Below are 22,224 nucleotides of genomic sequence, written 5' to 3'. Positions count from 1 at the left end.
TATCTATTCTCTTAGACTTAGGTTTTTAAGTTTTGCTATTTTTATTGCTTTTCACATCGATTTGGATTATACATTATAGTCAAGCTCTATCTTGGTTATGAAAAACATACCAGAATTACACTAAAAGTATTTCTTCATTTTATTGTCCTGTTGATAAAAACATAGACAAGCTGAAAAGATAGATAGCAGTGTATTTCAGAGAAATGTCTCAGAAGTACTTCAGAATACAGGTATTCAGCACCAGAACATTAAAATGTATTGTAAAAGAGTAAAAGATAGAATTAAGGTAACAAAGCTGTGAGAATTCAAGATTTGAGTTACTATTGATACACTGAAAAATATTAGCTATTGCAATTATTTAAAAGCCTCTGTATTTTAGGAATGCCAGTTTACACTCCATATAAATGATTTTTCATTCTGATGTGGGTAAACTGGATTACAGAAATACTGAGCCTAATCCTACCATCCATATTCATGCCAATTGATATCTTGCTCTGCAAATGGTATCACTATGTCAGGTTACTCCTAAAATTCTTTGAAATCTGTACCTCAGGCAGAAGTTATGACAGAGGGAGCAGAAGCCTATTTTTAGAGCTGCCTGGGAAAGACTAATGGCAGAAGCTAGAGACTGATCATTCTGCCAAGTGACTTCTAAGTGCAGAAGGAATGCATTATTACAAATTGTTGAATCAGGGGAAGTAGGAAGTTATTTTCAAATGGCTCATTGCCTTCACTCATCCAGTGAAGTATCATGAAGGACAGGAAAATAAAAGCCACATAAGTGAATGGCACTTTTTTCTCAACCCTGCAAATCAGATACATGTCTCTTTCTTGCCATAGACTTTTGCCTACCTGTTTGTGTGACCATGAAAATGTACTTCAGAGTTATGTCAAAGTTTCCTGTTTTTAAATTAACCTTTGTTTTTAACCAGAATCTCTTTAATAAGAAATGGAGAAAAATTACAAGCCCAGGATCACTTGATTGTCCAGGAATATCTTGACAAGCCCTTTCTTATGGAAGGCTACAAGTTTGATTTACGCATATATATTCTTGTAACCTCCTGTGATCCATTAAAAATATTTTTATATCATGATGGACTTGTGAGAATGGGCACAGAGAAGTATCATCCACCCAGTGATTCAAATTTGGTAAGTTGATGTTCATTCCGATTTATGCTTGTGTGTGTAGAATTTTACCAGAGTAGTGTTTGGAGGAGGAAAAATAAGATGTGACATGAAATTTAATTTGATATTTGTATGGCAGAACTTTTTCATTGTTACTAAAGAGGAAAAAATCAAAATGACAGATGTTCCACTCATTTTTTTTTCCTGTCAAAATTGCAATTGTAGCCTCATTTATGTGTTCAAATTTTATGACTTTTATATATGTATGCTAAAGAGTTTAAAAATTCCCTAAAAGCAAGCAAAAGAAATCAATTTTTAATATTCAAAACCTGAACAAAGAAAAAGAGAATTGCTTCAAGAACAATTATATTGCTTTCATAATTATTTAAGACTGAAATTTTTTGGAGAAGGAAAAAAAGTGAGCTTTTCTCCTGCAAGATCATTATTTAACATCCCTGAAGTTTAGAGCTTCTACTGAGGGACTTGCAGTGTGTCTGCCATTGTGTTGGAAACCTATGCAGAAAACAAAGATACAAGAGCTAGTATCTGAGYGGTCACCACAATCCTTGAAAGTGAAGGAATCTACTGTAGGTGGTGTTTGTCAGTGACTGCTTCAGTGTGGAAAGGAGTATGGAATTACATCATCTATTCATGATGTATTCTCAACTATTTAAAATTTTAGCATTTATAAAGCARGCAGCCTGTGGACTTGCAGAGAACCAGCAAATGGTAAGGGGCATGCTAATGTTTTTGCACTTTTTAATCCTTCTGTTTACTGTACAGTATCCTTCTGGACTGAGAAGTGTAATCACTCTTGTTCTGACCCAGAACAAAATAAGAATGGTTATTAATAAAGAAGTAAATGTGAAGCATCCAAACACCAGTAGATTTGAGTTTCTTGTATCTCACTCTTGTACGCTGTTGCTACTGTATCTTTCTTTATGCAACTGCATATACTTTTAGAGCTACTTCAGCATAATTATACAATAGGCAATGCAGAGACATTTTTCCCTACTTATCATTTAACATTGTGTGTGTCTCTTACTGCTCTTTTGAAGAATGCAGGTGTAATTTTGAAGCCAGAAGAAATTGTCCTTTGCAGTCTAGGATTGCAGTGAGACAAGCATAAGCCACAACTGTAATTACAATATTCATTTCCAGCCTTTAAGACTTTCCACAGGCATCCTCTATTCAATCAACCACAGCTCTTGCAGAGTATAGAATTTTGCTTGGGGGTTTAATGAAAATGTTTGTTTTCARTATTAGCTATTTATCCTCTGATATTCCCTCTTGAGACTATCACTTGCGTGTTACTGTTTTCAGACATTTAGGTATTGGTTGCATGCTTCCTTATTTACTATTGCATRAGGATATTTGGCCCTTGCTATGATTAGTATTCATTAGTAAGTATAGCTGCCTTATCTTTTCAGTATGATTATCAAAGTTGTATTTGGAATAGTTTGCTATTAATATTTTTTATTGTTAGTACTAACAGTATTAGCAGCACTGAAATATGCTGTGAGTGGATAAACAGGACAGCAGACCTGGCAGTTTTCTTTATGTTCTCATAACTGTTCATGTAGTAATTGATCTGTAGAAGTAAATAATCTGGTTTATCATTGATGACATTGTTCCATGCTGACATTGTTCCAAGTAACTTGGAACAAAAGATTAGTTCATATGTTTAACAAATGTCCAAAAACACATTTGTTTTTTGTAGTTTGAAAAATAATTATCTTTACCTGAGAACCTGAATTTCATRGAAAGATGATATTTATAACTACTCAAAACTATAAAAGCAGTAATCAGAAGCCATGGAAGAAATTCATTGCTTGTAGCACTAATACAATATATTGTTAACTAGCCTGTGGTTAAGTTGTTCAGTTCTGTTAATTTCAATAAGTTTTTTTTTAAACAAAAGTGATTGTAGTGAGATCAGTGGCAGCAGAAGACTTGTGTTATCTATTGGCTATCTCATCAAAAAGGAACTGGAATAGCAAATGTGTKGTTTTATCAACTAGCACTGAAGTAAGGAGTGAAGTATGGCAAATAACTGTCACTATGATAAGGAGAATCATTTTGGCAGTGTAGATGGAAAGCTGGATTAACACCTGCACTGGAAGCTATGTAAATTTGTAAATGCATTGGCCTTGGAAAGGCCCTTTATTTTAATCTGTTGTACATAGTATACTAGATGAGTTAAAATGCAGCTGATAACATGAATCAATTGCTGCTTATGTTTTGTTCTGTAAAGGAACCATAGCACGCACTCATTTATGTAATGAATAATATATATGGCTATCAGCCATTCAAAAATGTGCAATTCTGGCAGATATGAATATGGTGGAAAAATTCGTAAGTAAAAGATATTTTAAAGTTCACTATTGGGAGAACATTTCTCATAAGTAAACTACAGGAAAAACTGAAATTGGAGATTTTCTTTGAAATAGATGCCAGAGATTTTAAAGTATTTTTAAAATAGCACTTTAATCTACAGTTCTACAAGCATCTTCATTGTTTTCTTCTTGTGAAATATAACCGTTCTGTAGGTTATGATAGTTATTCCTCACATTGTTGTTATTTATGTATAGACATGTAAAAAATGGCAAATGTATTCTAATGCTTAAACAGATGTTGAGTAGTAGATCCATTGACTACAACTGTCTTAAACATGAGCACAAGTCTTATGCTCTATCAAGGCCAGAATATTCAGTGCATAAAATCTCAAAGAAGCAGAAGTACTAAGTCTGTGCATAATTTATTTGCAAAATGTGGACTGTTTGACTAAGTAATCAATGATCTAGTGTGTGTTTTTCCTGAACTGACCATTCTAGAACTGTATTTAAGGGTTTTTTTTAATGTCTTTTCTGCCTGTTTTTAGAGCCAGTTGTATATGCATCTGACTAACTACTCTGTCAATAAACATAACGAACATTTTGAACGGGATGAAACAGAAGACAAAGGAAGTAAACGATCCATAAAATGGTTTACTGAGTTTCTTGAAACAAATAACCTTGATGTCTCCAAATTCTGGAATGATATTTCAGTAAGATAAAACTAATACACATTTCTTTATATTGTGTGTATATGTTTAGGAAACTAAGAGCTTCTGCCATCCATTTTGCTTGGAATCTAGTAAAATTTTTGAAACTTTATTAATCTAAAATTCTTAGCAATGTGCACCACAAAGCGGGTAATGTAAAAGATGAGAATGATGATTATACAAATGGTGATTATATTTTTAAAAGGATAGATTCTGAGTTTGATTATAAAGCTAGTTATTAAACTATTTCTGTCTGAGACACAAAAGGCCTTTCGGTTATTCACTTTAATATTATGCAAGGAAATATTCTATTTAAATTAGTAGAGACTTTTCTAGGGCTTAAAGTGAATTTTGTATCTGAGTATAACTATATATACTGCAGCTATATATAAAATATATCTATCTGTTATGCAATAGGAATAGTTTGTTTATTATAAACCATYTATTTATTTATTTATTTWTGCATTTAATTAAAGTAATAAAATWATTTTAATATATCCTGGTATTGTGTCTCCTGATAACATTTTCTGAAAAATCCCTACAGGAGTTAGTAGTGAAGACTCTCATAGTTGCAGAGCCACATGTTCTTCATGCTTATCGCATGTGCAGGCCTGGGCAAGCACCAGGAAGTGAAAGTGTCTGCTTTGAAGTCCTTGGATTTGATATTCTGCTGGACAGAAAACTAAAACCATGGCTTTTGGAGGTAAACAGCTTTCAAAGAACGTAGTGTAAGTTTTAATGGTTAAGTTAAACAAGCCTTAGCTGAATCTGTATCTACATTAGAAAACTGCTAAAGAAAATCTGCCTTGCAGGAGGTACTGTTGTTAATTAGATAGATGGCACTTTTTCTTAAGTATATGGAAACTTGGCCTTGCAGTGACTTTTGAGATTGGGGTAAAGGTAGTTATTTTCCTGGAGGAACGTTGCATTTCACGTTTTGTGAAATTGAGGTTTTGTCCAATTTAAGTTTAAAGCAACACTTTTAATGAGAAATACAATGTTATTCTGGGTGTTCCAAATGTATTCTCACTGAAGGACGTTTTTTACAGAAATTGATATTATTTAACTTTACTCCTTCAGTATGGTTCTGTGTATGACTCTGGCAACTTTTGTTAATTTATTGTCCGTATTTCATGTTTAAAAGCCACAGAACATATATTTAAAAAACAGTCATATAAACAGGAAACTAACTTGGTATATGTGAAGTGCTGTCAAATAATCAGCATGAATGGATTTAAAGAAATGTTTCTCTTCTGGTATGTTAATGGACTAGTAGCTTAAGTGGTACTTGTACAGCTTTTCACTGAGGGATGTTTGAGGTCTGTTTACTGTGTGTCTTTAATTACACTATTAATATATAGCTGGATCTCACCTGTCTCTTTTAGATGGTCTTATTTTGTTAACTGTACAGCTGAAGAAAATGCAAAGTGTATTAGAAATCTAGTTATTGACAATAAATCATGAATATGATTTGGCTATTGATGAGCAAGATGTACACAATTAATTTACTGAATTACAACCTTGTTCTCAGGCTGTTTATACTGTCAACAGTCGTTTTGTCCCGCTTATTTCTCTCAGGGATTCAGTATAATTTTAATTAGAAAGCTATTAAGTTCCCTCACTGTCTGCCATGCAGACTTAAGTGTATTTGCTAGCTTTTATATACAAGCCAAAAACAACACGGGCATGAACTTAAATCTGTACTTTACAAAAGCAATGTCTGTTTATCATCACTGGACTTAAAACTACATCTACATTTCCTCCCTTTGTCAAGCAAAGCCTAATATCTCTTTGATTTAGYTTTCAGATTAAGATTTGTAGGATCGGGGGCAGGTTTAGCTGAGATGTTTAGAGCATGGTACTGCTAATGCCAAGGTCGTGGGTTCAATCCCCGTATGGGCTACGCTAAGGGTTGGACTAGATGATCTCCAGAGGCCCCTTCCAACCTTACCATTCTGTGATACCCTGTGGTATCTTTAGCTTGCTTGTAGGTGTCTGTAGTTTAAGTAGCCTGAGGTTGGTCTGTCTGCACATTTCATCTGGTCTTGTGGCAAATGATGTCAAGGTGGTGTTTGTCATTCGCAAGAGTGCGGTCAAATCCAGTTTAGAGTGTCAGTGCAGGATTATCAGGGAAAACTGTGGTGAATTATTTATGAAGAACACTCATCTACCTTCTCAGATGTTTGCATGTAATACAGAAATTTTAGCATTTTTAGTTATGATAAAGGGTCTCAGACTACAATTGTACTCTTCCCAGGTTCCATGTCTGTATGGGAGGGATCTGGTAATGATATAGTAAATGCTGCTGTGGTACTTCGGGTTGTTGAAGAATATTACTTTAGGTCTTGAAGAGCTGTGTGGTTTATTTTTTATTATTTTCTCTTCTGCTTTCAGTGATAGAGGTACTTTTGAACTTAATTTGTCATACATTGGACTCAATTAATAGAAAATTCCAACTTTGAAACTTAGTTCCTACTCTTATCCACAACTGTTTATTGTGCTTTTTTATCTCTTTGCAGCACTCTTAGAACGAACATACAAACATGCTCTATACACACACTTTATATATATGCGTGTATTTATATTTTATTAAAAATAAAAGATTGTGTGTGTGTGTGTGTATGTGTATATATATGTGTGTGTGTGTATAATGTACGTGTATATACATTTTCCCTGAAACAGTTCTGGCTCCTTCCCAGCTTCCCACTGTCACCTCTTCCCCCATGTCCTCTTGGCAAAGCCCCACCGCGCAGAGGTAATGAGTACTGATCACGAGGCCCGGACTGTTCTCAGTGTTACGGGAATATTGCCAAAATTGGATTAGGGTGGTAAATTTAGTTTTATAGTTCCATAGCTCACTGAGCTTTTCTGTTATAAAAATAGTTYGATCAAATATTATAGGAAATAAATTGTGCCATGTTATAATGACTGTTGTTTCCTGAGATGCCTTTTCCTTATATTCCCTGTTATGTGATGTAGCTCTCCTGCTCCTTGGTGCTGCCAAACTTCCCGAACCTTCTAGCAAGGCACTGGCTCTGGGAAAGGCGCGATTGCCACCTTGTGGCACCAAATGTGGCGGCAAGTGTCTGTGCTGTCCCGGCAACCTTGATCCTTTCTGAGTAGCAACTGGTACATAGATCTTTGTTCTGTTCCTAGGAAATCCAGTTCTTACTATTTTTTGACCCAAACCTCCAAGCTGGCTATTTTACATAAATAGTGGAGTCATTCAGTTGAAATTCTTGGATTGACTCCAGCCTTATTCAGCCTCATTGTATCCAGTTGAGATCACACAGTCCTKGAGAAAAAGGTCATCTTTTAATAATGTAGCCGTTGTTCTTCCTCCTCCTAAACTAAGCTCACACTGCCCGTTTCTGGGAGCTGGATTCACCAAGCCGCAAGCGTAGGGTACCAGACCGTGCTTCCCTTGTGATTTATGTGGGTGAGAGAAACCCACAAAATTATTATGATTCAGTCTAATTAAAGTGTTAGCAAAATCTAATCAAATTATTTTAATTCTAGTTACAATGATGATAACACCTATAGTTCAAAGTATGCAATTACTGCTAATTCCTGTTACTAAAGTCGTTAAAAGTTGTACGCACAAGCTTTCTGGTACCTGTCCCATTTTCTCGTGTCCTGCTTGTCCATCTTCTGTCCCTGGGATCCAAAGGCCAGCAAGGGGGAGCAGAGAGCTACCTCTTGTTGAAAACAAGTKAGAGTTCATGGCAAGTGGTCATCTTCACTGGGAAGGATACTGTGCTGCTGCTTTCTTCCTCTTTGTTCTTGGTTCCGCTTAATATCATTTTTATATATTTACTAACACAAGCTTACTGGCTCCGCTGACACTACTGGCTTTTTCTTTACCTACTAACAATTCTACATTGGCTTTAAGTATTACTATAGATGGTATATTTTACWTTTGCAGCATTCTGGTTTGTGTTTTCTTTTTTATCCCTAAAACTAGTTTTACCCAGTACCCTACTCCTGTACTGAGCTGTAATTGGTCGCTGTGATTTGTGTTTAGATCTTGAAGTCTTATTCTTAGGTCACTGAATTCTTGCAAAAAAATGGTTAGGATCTGTCTCCTAACAGATACAATGCTTTGGTAACTAATTGTTATTAATATCTATTATGACAGTATTGCTGCTGTGCTATCAAGATTGCTTTACAGTGCTCATGTCTTACAGAGTAGTGAGCAATCATATTTCTTGTTTGCAAATAAGGGATAGCCACATTAAAAAAAAGGGGACAGCATCTTCTCTTAAAGGATATTTTAGGGAAAACAACTTTCTTAACATAATGTCTTCTCTGAGAACTTTTTGAGATTTCTCACCCATGGTCACATTTCACAAAAGAAGGCACTTTGTTTCCTATATGCAGTATTTAACCCATTTTATGGSTAAAATGATGTGCAGATACCAAACGGCAGATATCTGCACAGATATATGCTGATATTCATATGGGTTATTATATTTACATCTCTTGTACTAGTCTACTTAGACTAGAGCCTTGYGGAAATACTTTTCAACTGTATCTTGCTGCATTTCACTGGCATTTGAAGTATTTCTGTGATACTATTGTTCATAAAGCTGTTGCATAAATGTGATCTTGTTTGGGATCAAGTTTTTCAGCTCTATCAGCAACATGTTTTGTGGAAAATGAACAACCTTCAGCAAAATGAACCACATTCAGCCACTCATGTGTGTCTTGAGGTATGAGTACTCATAATAATTGAAAATGAGTTGTCAATATGCACTTGCAGTGATGAAGTGCATGCTGGGCTATGTTAGCCTTCATCTGGAGGTTGAAGGCAGTGATCTACTTGACACCTGTGAGGCCACTTCTGGAATACTGTGTCCAGTTTTATCAATGTTTAGAAACATTGACAAGTTATAGTGAATTCAGTAGAAAGCCACTAAYGTGCTCAAGGGATTGGAGCACAGGATGCATGATGAAAAGCTGAGAGAAAGGGGTTTGCTTAGCTTGGAGGTGAGAAGACTTTGAGGAGAATCTAACTGCAACCTGAAAGTGGACTTGGAGAGAAGACAGAGACGGTTTATCCTCAGAGATGCATAGTGGAGTGACAAGAGACAACAATTACAAGTTGGAACAGGGGAAATTCCAGTGTCTGGGAAAATTCAGGAACAGTGCGTATGGCATGATGTAGAAAGGTTGCCTGAACTAAGAAAAAGAAAAGTAAATATCTGTATATGTTTTCTGCATGGCATGTTGGGATTTMTGTTAGTAGGGAAATACTTTCCTTGCTGTTTCTCTGGAAAATGCAAATAGATGGCAATGCAAAGTAAATATGCAGCAAGCTACTTGGCAAGGGTAAAAAGCTTTAATATTTCCTCAAACAGAGAACTTCAGGTGAGATTCTTTTCTGAAAACTGACTAGACTGGCATTGTGGATGTCCAAGTTTGTTATGCCTCTGTGGTTTCGATAAGAGTGTAAATGTATTTGGGCTTTACTATGAGATGTGGCCATTGTTCTTTGGGCTTGAAATGTCAGGCAGGTTATTTATGCACTTACTGTTGTGGTCGATCAGTTTGTTGTGATCTTGCCATTTTAATACCTGGTTGCCCTGAAATGAATTCTCCCTTGTGATGGGTGGCTGCTTTGCAGCTCTCTGTTTCCAGAGGAATCACATTTTCCTYTGTGTGCTGCCAGGAGCGTAAATGAGTGCATCACAGTGACTTTTGGATTGCTCTGATGGCAAGGGTTGTCAAGACAGCACTGACCTGTGGGTGAGCCTAGGCCCCTCAGTTCGTCTCCCCTGTGTTTTTGCACAATGTGAACATTGGAATCAGATGCATGTCCCTCATCTTCAAGATATCCTCACAACAAGAGGAGACTGAGTGAATTTTGAGAAGAMAACAAATACAAAATGAAAAAAATGGAACCAATATTATATAACAGTGTTTGGCGCAGTTGTTATTATGAGTTAGTTTTATTATTAAATTGTATTTATGAACCTGAAAAGTCTTACTGTATCAGGCACTCCTGTAACTATAGCTGGCCAATCATAAGTTAAGTAGTGGACAAATGAAAGGGAAACAGGGTTGTGCAGTCAGTGGTAGAGCTGGAATCCAAATTTTCTGAGTCCGTCAAGTACATTTTCTAGTAGATAAAGTATCTGACTGATTCTTTATAATTGTCTTATTCATGTCCATGAAAATAGACAGATATCAAATTAATTGGTGAGACTGGATGAAAACAGTCAGACTGTCACAAGAATTACTGTGCTAAACTTTACAAGCGATGTTTAAATGTGTAGGATTTAGGAAATTGAGCACAAATATTGCTGTCATCACTCTGGTCCCTATAAATATTCTTGAGAATATGTCTACTTGTGAACTTCCTCCTAACACTTTTCTCTTTAAAAAGGAAGAAATCAACCTTTGAGTTGACTAATAACACTTTTGCAACAGAAAAAAGTTGTATGTGGAAGAGCGCTAACTCTTCCTCAGACATCTATCTTTATGTTAAAAAAAAAAAAAATCCCACACTACTTTGAAGGGAAATCATGACTGTTGCTTTCAAATTCTGAGCTGAATGTCCAAACTGAACTGTATTTTGTAAAGAAGGATTAATACTGCTMTATAATTAGAAATATATTGATTGCTGCAAATGTAATTTAGAAATCTTAAAGGGAAAAAAAAATCTGTCAGGTCTGACCATTGTGTCAGCTTTCCATAGAGCACATGAGTTATATTCTAATTATTGACAGAGAACATCCTGCGAGTCCTGACAATCTCCTGCAATATGCATATTGCTCTCAATAGTCACAAAAATTAAGAGGATTTAAAAGCATTCTATTTCAGGGAAGTGCTCATCACGTCATAAAATTGGGCACAGCCCTTGGACTACGCTTGTAAGAGTAGGTGTCTTTATGAAATGAATATCTAACTGGGAACCATGATGTTTCCTGTGCTTTGAACAGAAGCTCAATGTTAAATTTTCTGCTGCATTTCAAACTATGTGTATTAAAACTTTTGCAAATCCATATTTCAACTTATTTAAAAAACATAAACAGAGTTCAAGAAAGTTTGTTTCTTACAGAAGCACTGGCCAGCAATCTTTCTGTTATTTTGGGGTGAGCAGCCTGCACTGTTACTCTGCTGAGAAGGGCAGACCAGTGTCTTGCTTATGTTGTATGAAGTTCAAATAAGTATAGTATGAAAAATAATATTAAAATAATTATTGTGTAAAGTATAATTAACTACGTGTTTCTGCAGACAATGTTAATGACGCTAACAAAGGAAATCCTGAACTGTGTAAATAAATATTAAGCTTGAGAAACTTCTATTTTTCAACTCTCAAAAGTATGTAAAAACAGAATGAAACCTGAAAATACATCTTTATAAAAGCATCTAATTTTTCAAATATTGATTCAATTGATTCAATTGAATCAATATTCATTGATTCAATTAGCATTTTCTTAAAATCTCTTCTGGAGCTTATTGCAAGTTAGTCTGAAAAGGAATATTTGGGTTTTTTTGTAGCTTTACAGCAGAGAGCACCAATTTTACTCATTCTTCAGTAAAAACTGTACTGAAGATGTTTCACAAAGTGCTTCCGTAACAGTTGGTGAGGCAATGCTAGCAAAGGAGCAGAGCACAGGCATTAATGTTCAGTTAGGGGAGCAYGGAGAGCCATAAACTCAGCCCTCACATCCTCAGCAAGGTCAACATTTCAAGTATACGATGGATATATATTTAAAGAAAAAAAGTTTTAAAAGCTCACTTGCCCTTTGGCCCAAGAGATCAGCAATATTTAGAACCTTCCCGGTTTCCGTTCCGAAGGGCAGCCAATGAGGCTGCGGTCTCGGAGGAGAGGCAGCCTCTGCCTCGCTTCYGCGGAGGGGTATTCTCAGCTCTGTTTCCCTTGCTGTCTGCTGGCTTTCTCGTCCCTTATACTTATGTGCTGGTTCTCTTTGCTGTTGCAGGCATTACCAGTGAATCCATTCAGTCCATATGCTTCAGCTGGCTCAAGATTTGCCTTTAGTGGTAACTCCTAGTCTTAACTTTTTAAGTGCATGAAGAGAGAAAAAGTGCAGTTTGCTRCATGTAGTATGGTGTTAACTGTGGACTCTTGGCCAAGGAGCTGGTCTAGCCAATTACATCTACTTGACAGTCATGTGTCTGTTGGATGAAGTGTTTCAGGATGCTCTTTGAATGAAAATCTGATTCGCCTTCCAAAGGAAATATAATTTTCCACTAAATCTACCTGCTAAACTTATTCAGTCTTGGATTTCACAACCGCTTGGTTTTGTGCAAGGAAGGGGAAAGGGACATGAATGCATGACAAAGAAGAGCAGCACCAGTCCTCCATGGCAGGCTGCAGTCACACTAGATTAGGTAAAATGTGAACCAGGTTAGGTAAAATGTGAAACTGCACCTGTAGGATGCAGTGCTGTGGCTGCCTGACCTGATCTAAGTGCAGGCTACAGGATCTTTGCTCGCCCTCTCTTCAATGTGAATGTGCTTTCCTTGTCCCCTTCCTTGTGATGGCCCTGATACTCTTCTGATTCTTTCCTGAGATGAAAAATCATCATTTTCCAATGAAAAATAATTAATTTCCATATGGATCAATTACATCATTGGGATAACTTCTTGACCTTGTGAATTCCTGAGTGCCAGTGCCCAAGACAAAATAGGCGCAGTAGGACAGTTTGGATTTGTATTAGTTTGACATGCCATGGAAATACCGCCTGCTTACACTAAGAAGGTAGATAGTACTTTTAATTCTCACAAATTGCAATGAATGATTAGAATGAATTTCATGATTGTCTCTAGTCAAAGATATACTTGATAACGGCCATTAACAGCATCCTGCATAATAGTGTTTTTTATAGCTTACCATTTTCTTTTGATTTTTAAATGATAGTTAGCCGAAAGCTCCATCACTTTATTAAAGAATGAGATTCCTTTCAAAACATTCATGCTATCCTACAGATTGAACAGGGATTAAATCCCTGATTTTGAAAGGATGTGATACTTTATTTGGTTGATTTTAGTTTTATAAAGTCATTCCTGTAATCTCTCTTTATATTTGAAAGGTCTTTTCAGTAGATACGTGTTACAGCATTGTGATTGTGAAGTATTTCTTATCAAAACCATGCTAATAGGCTGCGGTAGTGGGAGGTGAGAATATATTCTCTGACTGTTGTGGTAAAGAAATGAAATGCTAGGCTGAAGTTTATCCTGTATGTCATTGAAAATGTGAGTTACAGTTTTATGCATATTGGAGAGCTTCATTTTGTAAAACCAGATTCCTTTGCAAATCTAGCTGTGGGTGGGAGCCTTAGCTACTTTAGTTTACACTGCTTTAAGTATCATAGATATGACAGTAAGAGTCTTTCACTACCAACTATGTARTTATGAAATACATTGAGCTGCACAACTGTAGTGCTCACAAGCAATTCAGTTGTGCTATACTCAAATTTTAATTGTGGAAATTGAAGGCTTCAGTTGGAGGAATTAAAGACTTATGTGGACAATCCTATCCTGTAGCTACTGAAAAAATCATAGAAACCAAAGAAACTAAAAAATCATCACCAGCAAAAGCAGATATTTGGGAGGTAAAACTGTGACATTTTAAAAATAATAGATATAAGAATGGATTTTTTTTGTCCAAGAGCCTATCTTTGCTGTTTTTATGTGCGTTGTTTGGAAATTTTGAAGATAGTTTACTCAAAGAAACCTAATGTCTGACGCTGCCAGAATTCTACGGTTTGTTTTATAAAATCTATCATGAGTAGATTCAATCAGTCAGGTGCTAATCAAGGATGATATCCAGCTAGATCAAGCATGTGGGCAAGAGGTGAAGGTGAAAGATTGTGAAAGTTCTAACTCACACACCTTGCTCAAGGTGGACAAAAGGGCCTTCTGAAGTCAGGTACTGTACTCAGTGCAAAGTCCCTAGTGTACTTTTTTCCATAGTTGTGTGTTGATCAACAATATATTTTATTTGAACTTTCTCTTATTTTACTCTTGAGTAAAATCTCTGTTAATCTCTAATATGAAGACACTGTCAAAGGAAAAGACATTAGTTACCACTGAGGAAAAACTGGATGGAACTTTGAAAAGGAATTTAAAGGATAGTAAAACGATATGGCAGCTTTAGTTAGCTGATTTTGGCTGTAAGGACTGCCTTTTGAAATTTTCTGTTGTGATGAAGGAGTTTTGGGGGAGGGATGAGAAAGGTTAAAGAGAGTGGGTTGATAGTGAAGCTTCCTTGCACAAAGTTACACTAAATTGAGAAGCAATTTAAATATCCACGTACAGAGTTGTTATGGAATAACTAATGCCCTTAAGTTCACACTTGTGTTCTATATATTAACTTTCTAATGTATCCAGTCACTCATTGTATTCTATTAGACTTGCATCTAGTGCTACCAGAAATATATTCTAGCACCCTGAATTTGCAATAGCTATCCAGAAGTGGACTATGATTTTTACTGGTTCTCTGGTTACTCTTCAGGACTGTGATTACAGTAGGATTGGGATTTCAGACTCCTGTCATAAATGACATCCAAAAATTAGAGAACACAAGTGATAAAGCAGGCTTCTGTTTTGAACTGTAAATGCTTTTCAGTCTCTTAAATGAATGCATGAAAGTGGCAGTGAGAGAAGCCGTAGTGGAGTGGTTGTACGATGTCTCATAACAGCATTTGGTTTCATAACAGYATTTCACATGCCACCTTACAATTTTCTTTCTCCTTTCCCCACTTGAACTTTCTCCATAATAAGTGCAGTCAGCATGGATTTGTTTCCTCAGAAGTGCAATACATAGTTTTCTTGCCAAAATTCACATTATAGAAGAGAAACAGTTATTTAAATTATTTTGTACTTTTCAGAGAGTTAATTCCCACAACTGCTCATATAAGTAGCATATATTATTTTATAACATTCTTTATTAATGTAAAATTTATGACCAAGATTTTATTGTAAATTTAAGTACCACCTGAAACAGATGTAAATATAGCAGTATGTAGTTTTGTATGGCCCCAAGTTGGATGCTTCAGTGCTCTGTAAGTGTGTGTGTGTGTGTGTGTGTGTGTGTGTGCGCGCGTGCATGCATGTATTTCTAGGAGTTCTATGCCTTTAAAAAATTGGACCAAGATAACATTTTACAAAGGTGCAAATAAATGGCCATATCTAACTCAATAGATTTATTTTTGTGAAAGTTTTGATAAATATATTTGTCTGCTCAGCTATTTTTAGTGCATGCAAAATATTAGAAACTTTATTTCAAAGAATAACATTGACTTTTACTTAAATCATAAGGTTTTGTTACTGAGATTTGTCAGTTATTTTATGTTTTTATACTACGTACTGATCTAACAACTTACACCTCTGGGTGTTCCTGTAAAGCATATCTGAATCGTTATTTAAATATACTTCAGAAGACCTTGAATTAGAACTTTCTGTTCTTGCATAGTTACTACTTTTCAGAGAAGAACCATATTCAAAGTTGCTTTCAGACTGGAGAGAGTTAGAGAACAGTTTTAACTCTTTCCTGTAGCATGACAAATAGTTTGTTATAATGTGTTTAGCAGCACTTTGCATGGTAAACTTCCTGGTAGCAGCAATCAAGGAAAGATTAGGAGCTCCTGGCTCCTAATACTTGTGATTTTTTGATGCTCTAATTTTTGAAAATAAAAAAACATGACACGAGCTACTCAACATATATTCTCCAAATCTCTGCTATATTTGATAGAATTAATTCTCCAAAGCCTATTACAGTATAAGTATATCTATTGAATTTAAAATCCCTGAGTCTTCTGTATCTCATTTTTTTTTCAGATTAATCGTGCCCCAAGCTTTGGAACTGATCAAAAAATAGACTATGATGTAAAAAAAGGTGTTCTGCTAAATGCATTAAAGCTTCTCAACATACGGTAAACTAGTTCTCTAATCTTCACTCTGATTCTCTTTCTGTTAGCTTGAATGTGGGAGGAGGGTTTTGTATTTGAATTGGACTAGTAGAAAATGGCAACCTTTTTTCTACCTTCATATTTTCAGAATGTTAATGTTTCCCTTGTTGTCAGCTTTGCTATTGAAATTAACCCAAATTTAATTTTATTACTTGTTCACATGCCTGCCAAAAACAAAGTGACAGAAGTAATTTTCGTACTTGTTTTAATGAGTTTTTAAACAGGTCTCAAACTGGGGATATGAGCAATGGCATTGGCTTGTGGCCACATAGGAAATTTGCTTTGGCAATAGTAGCACTCACAGTCAAAAGCCATAGACCTTTATAGGAAAACATGGAGTTGGGATATGTTGGAGAAAATCCAAACTTTGAGAAAACAGATTCAGTCATATTTGTACATTATATGTGCATATATGTATATGTATATAAATTATAGTACAAAGTAGTTACAGTACATCTTAAAATGTAAAGATTTACAGCCATAAAAGTTTAACATTAAAATAGATTTTCTCAATGAGTGTTTGAATTTTATTTGTATGTCCTAAACTACACGAATGATAGAAAAATGCAGATGGTTTCCTTGAAGTGAAAGGCTATCTCAGTTGTGTTATAAGTGACAATTTAACATGCAAGATTTAACATAAAGATTTAATACAATAAGTCTTTAGTTCCAAAAAATGACTCCTGGATTCCTACTGCTACAATATTAGCAAAACCTGCTTTGCATGGAGTTCCATGGAAATGAATGTTCTATATATATTTTGCAATGTATATAGTTATAAAAGGWCTTGAACTGTAACATATTCTGCTGTGTGTAAAAGCTTTTTTGTAACTCTAGTGGAAAAAATACTTTTCTTTGGATTGTGTTACATCTTAATATCCTCTGTGTTTCAGAACAAGCGATAAAAGGAGAAACTTAGCCCAACAGAAAGCCGAAGCTCAAAAAAGACTGTATGGTCAAGGCTCTATGAAAAGACTGTTGCCAGGTTCCTCAGACTGGGAAAAACAGCGCCACACACTGGAAAGGAGAAAAGAAGAACTGGTATAAAGGAAATTTACTGTACTGTGTTTTTCTTGCTTRTGGTTTCTACTCTCTTAGTTATAACTAGCTTATTTTCTTGATTTCTAGAAAGAAAGACTTGCACAAGTGCGTAAACAGATTTCTAAAGAGGAGCATGAAAATAGACACATGGGGAACTACAGGTAATTGTATTTCACTGTAGTAGTAGGAAGTACTCRTGGATTTCATTAGGAAAAACGGAAGCAAGTATTTGTGGGTAGATGGTAATTTTCTGCCAGAAATGTGTAGGCATTTATGGTAAATACAAATATGTACACCAGGTAGTAAAATTTTCTTCAGGTAATTTTTTCTGATTCATAATTTCTGTATATACTTATATGGCATCAGTCACTTGTATTTGTGCAATATATTTACTTGAAAGACATGATTTTTCACATTCAATCTACCCAGAACCATGACTGTCATTTTGGACCAGTCTTGGTGTTGGTGTTTTTTATCCATAGGGGACCATTTTGGGGTGGGAGTATTCTTGCATTCATCTACAGAAGATGAAAAATTAGATCTGAATGTTAAGTTTAATTTTGACTAAAACTTCAGAAACCTTATTGGCTCCTCCATCACTTCTGAAAGAGTGACATTTGAAATACTTTGTTCGTATTTCTGCACTTTCATTTTGGATCTTAGTAGGCTTAAACCTAAGCATCTCCAGATTCTGTGGTGAAATACATTCAGAAGGAAGCTTTAACTCGTTGATTGTAATTGATGTTGGCCAGAAAACAAGAATTTTGTTTTRTGGTGTTTTTCTAATTATTTTTATTGACATTTACTTCAATGAGAAGTGAAAACAAGGCCTATGAACATTTGGTAAAGCAGAGGGGGGAGCAGCTGGAAAGAACTGATGCCCAATCATTATAGCATTCATCTAGGATGTAGGAGGTCTGGGGTATACATACTTTATTCTGAATTAGTCAGAATGCCTTTACTGCTGTTCTTTGTCTCTGCTTTTTAAACAGATGTTCTGTATTTCCCAATAAAGTTCTCAGTAAGAATTTCATTGAAACGTGTATCTGAGAAAAAATTTGATTTTGATGAATTAACATTTTGTTTACAAAAATTGTTTCTTTGTAACATTCCCAGTTTTAATTGTATCCTTTCTTGATCTATATGAAGCTGAAGGATTGCATCAAAAACCTGCACAATGAAGCAGATGTTTTCATATTACTTAGGCTGTAAGAAAGAGAAATGTCATGATGTTTTAATACACTTAGTTTTTCAATTACATTGAAGTCTAACTTTTTAACTGATTCCATTTGAAGTTGCTAATTCTATTCTGGGTTGAAACTGAGCCAGAGTTCCCTTTATTTTTTGATTTTTGGTAAATCTAAATTGAGACAAATACAAAACGTTTTTATTTTTTTCTCAGGAAAAATGTGAAATATTGTTTCATGAGAAATGTGCACATGTAAAAGGGAAGAACAACTGTGTGTTTTCTTGTGACTATGCATGTGCAAAAAGGCTGAAGGATCAGCATGGCCTGAGAAGTCAAGGAATCTTAGCTAGAGAGGCAGAGAAATTTTATGTAAGCATTGTGCAATATTTTCCATGTGTAATTGTCCTCCTGCAAGCAGGACTGGCATCTCTCAGGCATTGTCATAGAATCATGGAAATATTGGGTGTTATTATTGCTGCATGGGTTAATACTGTTTTCTGAATAAAAATCCAGAGAAASTCATCTGTCTGCACAACCTTTAAATACTTTTTAAACTTTATTTTTATTTAACTTTTTAAATACCAGTCCTTTGAACAGCTTCTTTCTGTACCTCAGTAGGTTTTGCTTTAGACATTATATCTATGAATACCAGTTCAGCAAGCGGCTTAACCAAGTATTTCTCTTACAGCACAACTAATCTGTTGAATTCTGTAGGACTGCTTGAGTATTCAAAGTAGGAACCATGTGTTTAAGTATTTGTGAATTTCTGAGAAACTGAAAATAATGTGTATGACTTTGCAATTGCATTGAGCTGCAGTGTGTTTCTACATATGTTAAAATGAATATTCTATCTTTAAAATAATTATTCTATGTCTCTCTTCTAGCAGTAGAATCAACACCATTAAAACTATGCAACTAGATTAAAGCTGGTATGGACAATCTGTGCAAAGCAGAGTCATCTTTTAGYTTTTTGTGGACTTGCCCATAGTCTAATGGGAGCACATCCACCTTTTCTCCCTTGCACTGCGAAAGAAGTTTTTTGAGAAGGAAAACAGTGAAAAGGAAGAGAACCTTGTTAATATTCACAAAGAGTGAACAAAAACATACAAGCCACATTATGCCAGTTGATATAAAACTGACTCCTAGGCCTTGCACAGTGCAGGCAAAATTAGCTTATGGATTACTCCTTACAGTAAGTGAGGAGTAATTCCTTCCACCTTCATCATTTTATGCCATGCTTTAAGTATTCATGACAAATGAATTGGAGTGGTTTTCTTCAAAGCGTATTGTTCCTTGATGAGCATGAATAAATCATGAAGTCCTGTTTTTCAGATTGTCATAATCTCTTTACATGCAGTTTTAGAGAATAATGGCATAGCTACTGTAATGAAAAAAGTGCCGGCCTGTGCATCCATGAACCACATAAAAATTTCCTTATAGTGACTCTTTCCTTCTGTCCATTATATTGGAAGATGAAGCCTTCAAGTATAGTGCATATTCAATCTTTAATTTATGTCTTACCCATTAAATCAAATCAACTGTTCAGATTTTTGTGTCATTTTATTACTAAACCAAATTGTTTTATGCCACTGAATTTTAAATACACTGTTTTGTTAGTATTTCTTACATCATTCAGACCTGCTGTTGAAATTTCAGGGAGTATTGCAAAATTCAATTTTGATATTTTTGTAGAATAAACTGCATGGGGTTTTTATTTCTTTTCTTTTTCTTTTGACTAGCTAATTGCAAGTTTAAATAAGTATGTGTTCACAGAGTTAAAATTAGATTAAAGAGCATTGCTCAGAGTATGTGCTTTATAATAATTACAGACAGGGTAAATATGCATCATGGAAAAGTCTGTGGTGCATCATGGAAAACTTTGTGAATTAACTGCATTAGTTTTGTGTTCCYAGTGTGATAAGTAGTTCTGCTTCTATGCTTTGTATAACCTCAGTTTCATTTTTTTTTCCAATTGTAGGCGAATTTACCCTCCTGATGATAAGACTTTACTTGAAAAGTATGAGAGTTTGTTAGCCACTGCTTTCCAGACATTCCTTGCTGGGAGAGCAGCTTCCCTTCAGCGGGAAATGAATAACCCTTTAAAAAGAATGAAGGTACTGAAGTGTAGCAGTGTTGGGTTTGGAGTTGGTTATCTTGGAATTCTAGCGTAACCTTGTGGATTAGTTTCACCATAATTATGTGTGGTGGCTAATAAATAGTATTTGATAATATTTTCATYGTTTTATTATTACTCTTTGTGCAGCTTGTGGGCCAGATTTTGAATCTTGTTAAACTACAGTGGCTCCAGGGTRGAGACAGGCTAGATGCCTTTAAGCTTCTTTTCCATTTCCCTGATCCTCAGCCTTATCCATGGCCAAATCGAACGTTGTCAGAAACTGCTTATAGGCTGGTAATTGCCGCCTCCTTCGCCCAGTAATGTCCTCCAGTTTTTTATCCACTTATATGGATTAGAAGATTTTAACTGTATAACCTCAGAGATGTCTTAAAATCATCTTCACTAGTTTAAGGTATCTGAAGACTTAATTGCCTACTTAAGTAGTCAAAAATAAATGGTGGGACAACCAGCTGTACTTTAAATAACCAAGTAATGTGATTTAATTTAAAATCTGAGAAATTATTTCCTGTCTTTCTAGTTGGCATCATCCAGCAGTTTTACAGGAATCTTTAGCCCTTTGTTCAGACTTTTATCTTTAGTAATCTTAAAGCTTGAATTCACCTTTCAGTATCATGTTGATTGCAAACAGAGATACATGCATCAGAGGAAATACTTCTACATTCTTCTGTAGAGGCATTCATAGTCTTATTTCAGGAGTTAGTAATGGGAATAATTTTCAATTCTTACAAGTTGCCCCTTCACCTTTGGAGGGATAGAATATGTCCTACTTTGAATTAATCATAGTGACATTTGCATTTCTAGGAAGAGGATATTTTGGATCTTCTGGAGCAATGTGAAATAGATGATGACAAACTAATGGGAAAACCCACAAGACAGCGAGGACCTAAGGTATTTGACTGATTTAAATAGCCCATTTTTATGCCACTCTATAAAGAGGTACAGTCTGTACACCCACTCATCACTCTGGGGAGTTTAGCTAGCTGGTCCTGAAAGAAACTTTCTTTTTCAGGCTTCCATTAGCCATTTTTTTTTTTTTTTGGAAATTTGAAAAGAAGGATAATTCAGGCCCCAGGAATTACTTTTTGTCCAACTAAATACCATTATAGTTTCAACTGGATGKAGGATTCTTTTTCCAGTCTAAACTACTTTGAAGCCTTGTTGTGCATGTAGCAACTGTCATGTAAGAGATTACTTGATTTCAATGGGTGAAATGATCTTTTATGTTCACAGCCTATCTCAGAAGAATACTTTGAATTTTAATTGATTAGTGCCTTTAAAGAATGTTAAGATCCTGGGATAAAAGGCACTATGGAAGCTCAAAGAATTAATTCTGATTGTGATGTATCTGCAATTTGTTTAGTGGCTGAAAGGGTTGCATAATATCTTTTGAAGCCTGTTTAATATCCAGAATCAGAATTTATTTGAATGTGCATTGCTTCTAGCTTAATACCTTATGGTTWCACACGTAGTTCACTCAGGCCTTTGCTTTACACACAGTCTGTATCTCTACAAGCTAGTAGATAATTTAGGAAACAGTAGTATGTTTCTACATTCTACGAACTTCTTAGGTCAAATCTGTTTGAAAAAGCCCATGTTTAGGTTTCTGAGGCCTGATGAATTCATTTTAAAAAACAAGTAAAAGTTTCATCAGCATTTTATGTTTGAGAACATGATCTACAACCTGGAAACATGTGAATTTCCTTACCAAATGAATGCTGACAATTGTCCTGAGCTTGCAGTGGTGCTC

The 22,224-nt window shown here is 35.4% G+C and overlaps 1 protein-coding gene across 3 annotated transcripts in view; it reads left to right on the top strand.

The window, feature by feature from the left end:
- Nucleotides 1-22,224, top strand: part of TTLL7 (tubulin tyrosine ligase like 7) — a 69,729-nt gene that overhangs the window by 24,235 nt on the left and 23,270 nt on the right. For all 3 annotated transcript variants that reach the window (XM_085303487.1, XM_085303488.1, XM_085303486.1), the window contains 8 exons: nt 933-1,149; nt 4,007-4,171; nt 4,713-4,871; nt 15,980-16,074; nt 17,004-17,151; nt 17,239-17,312; nt 20,319-20,454; nt 21,279-21,365. In XM_085303487.1, coding sequence (XP_085159613.1) covers nt 933-1,149; nt 4,007-4,171; nt 4,713-4,871; nt 15,980-16,074; nt 17,004-17,151; nt 17,239-17,312; nt 20,319-20,454; nt 21,279-21,365 — 1,081 coding nt within the window. The remainder of the gene's footprint in view (nt 1-932; nt 1,150-4,006; nt 4,172-4,712; nt 4,872-15,979; nt 16,075-17,003; nt 17,152-17,238; nt 17,313-20,318; nt 20,455-21,278; nt 21,366-22,224) is intronic.

The sequence above is a fragment of the Rhea americana genome, unplaced genomic scaffold (assembly GCF_003343005.1).
Source record: "Rhea americana isolate MKP2758 unplaced genomic scaffold, rheAme1 scaffold_2, whole genome shotgun sequence".
Taxonomy (NCBI): domain Eukaryota; kingdom Metazoa; phylum Chordata; class Aves; order Rheiformes; family Rheidae; genus Rhea; species Rhea americana.
This window is presented reverse-complemented; position numbering and strand designations above follow the sequence as displayed.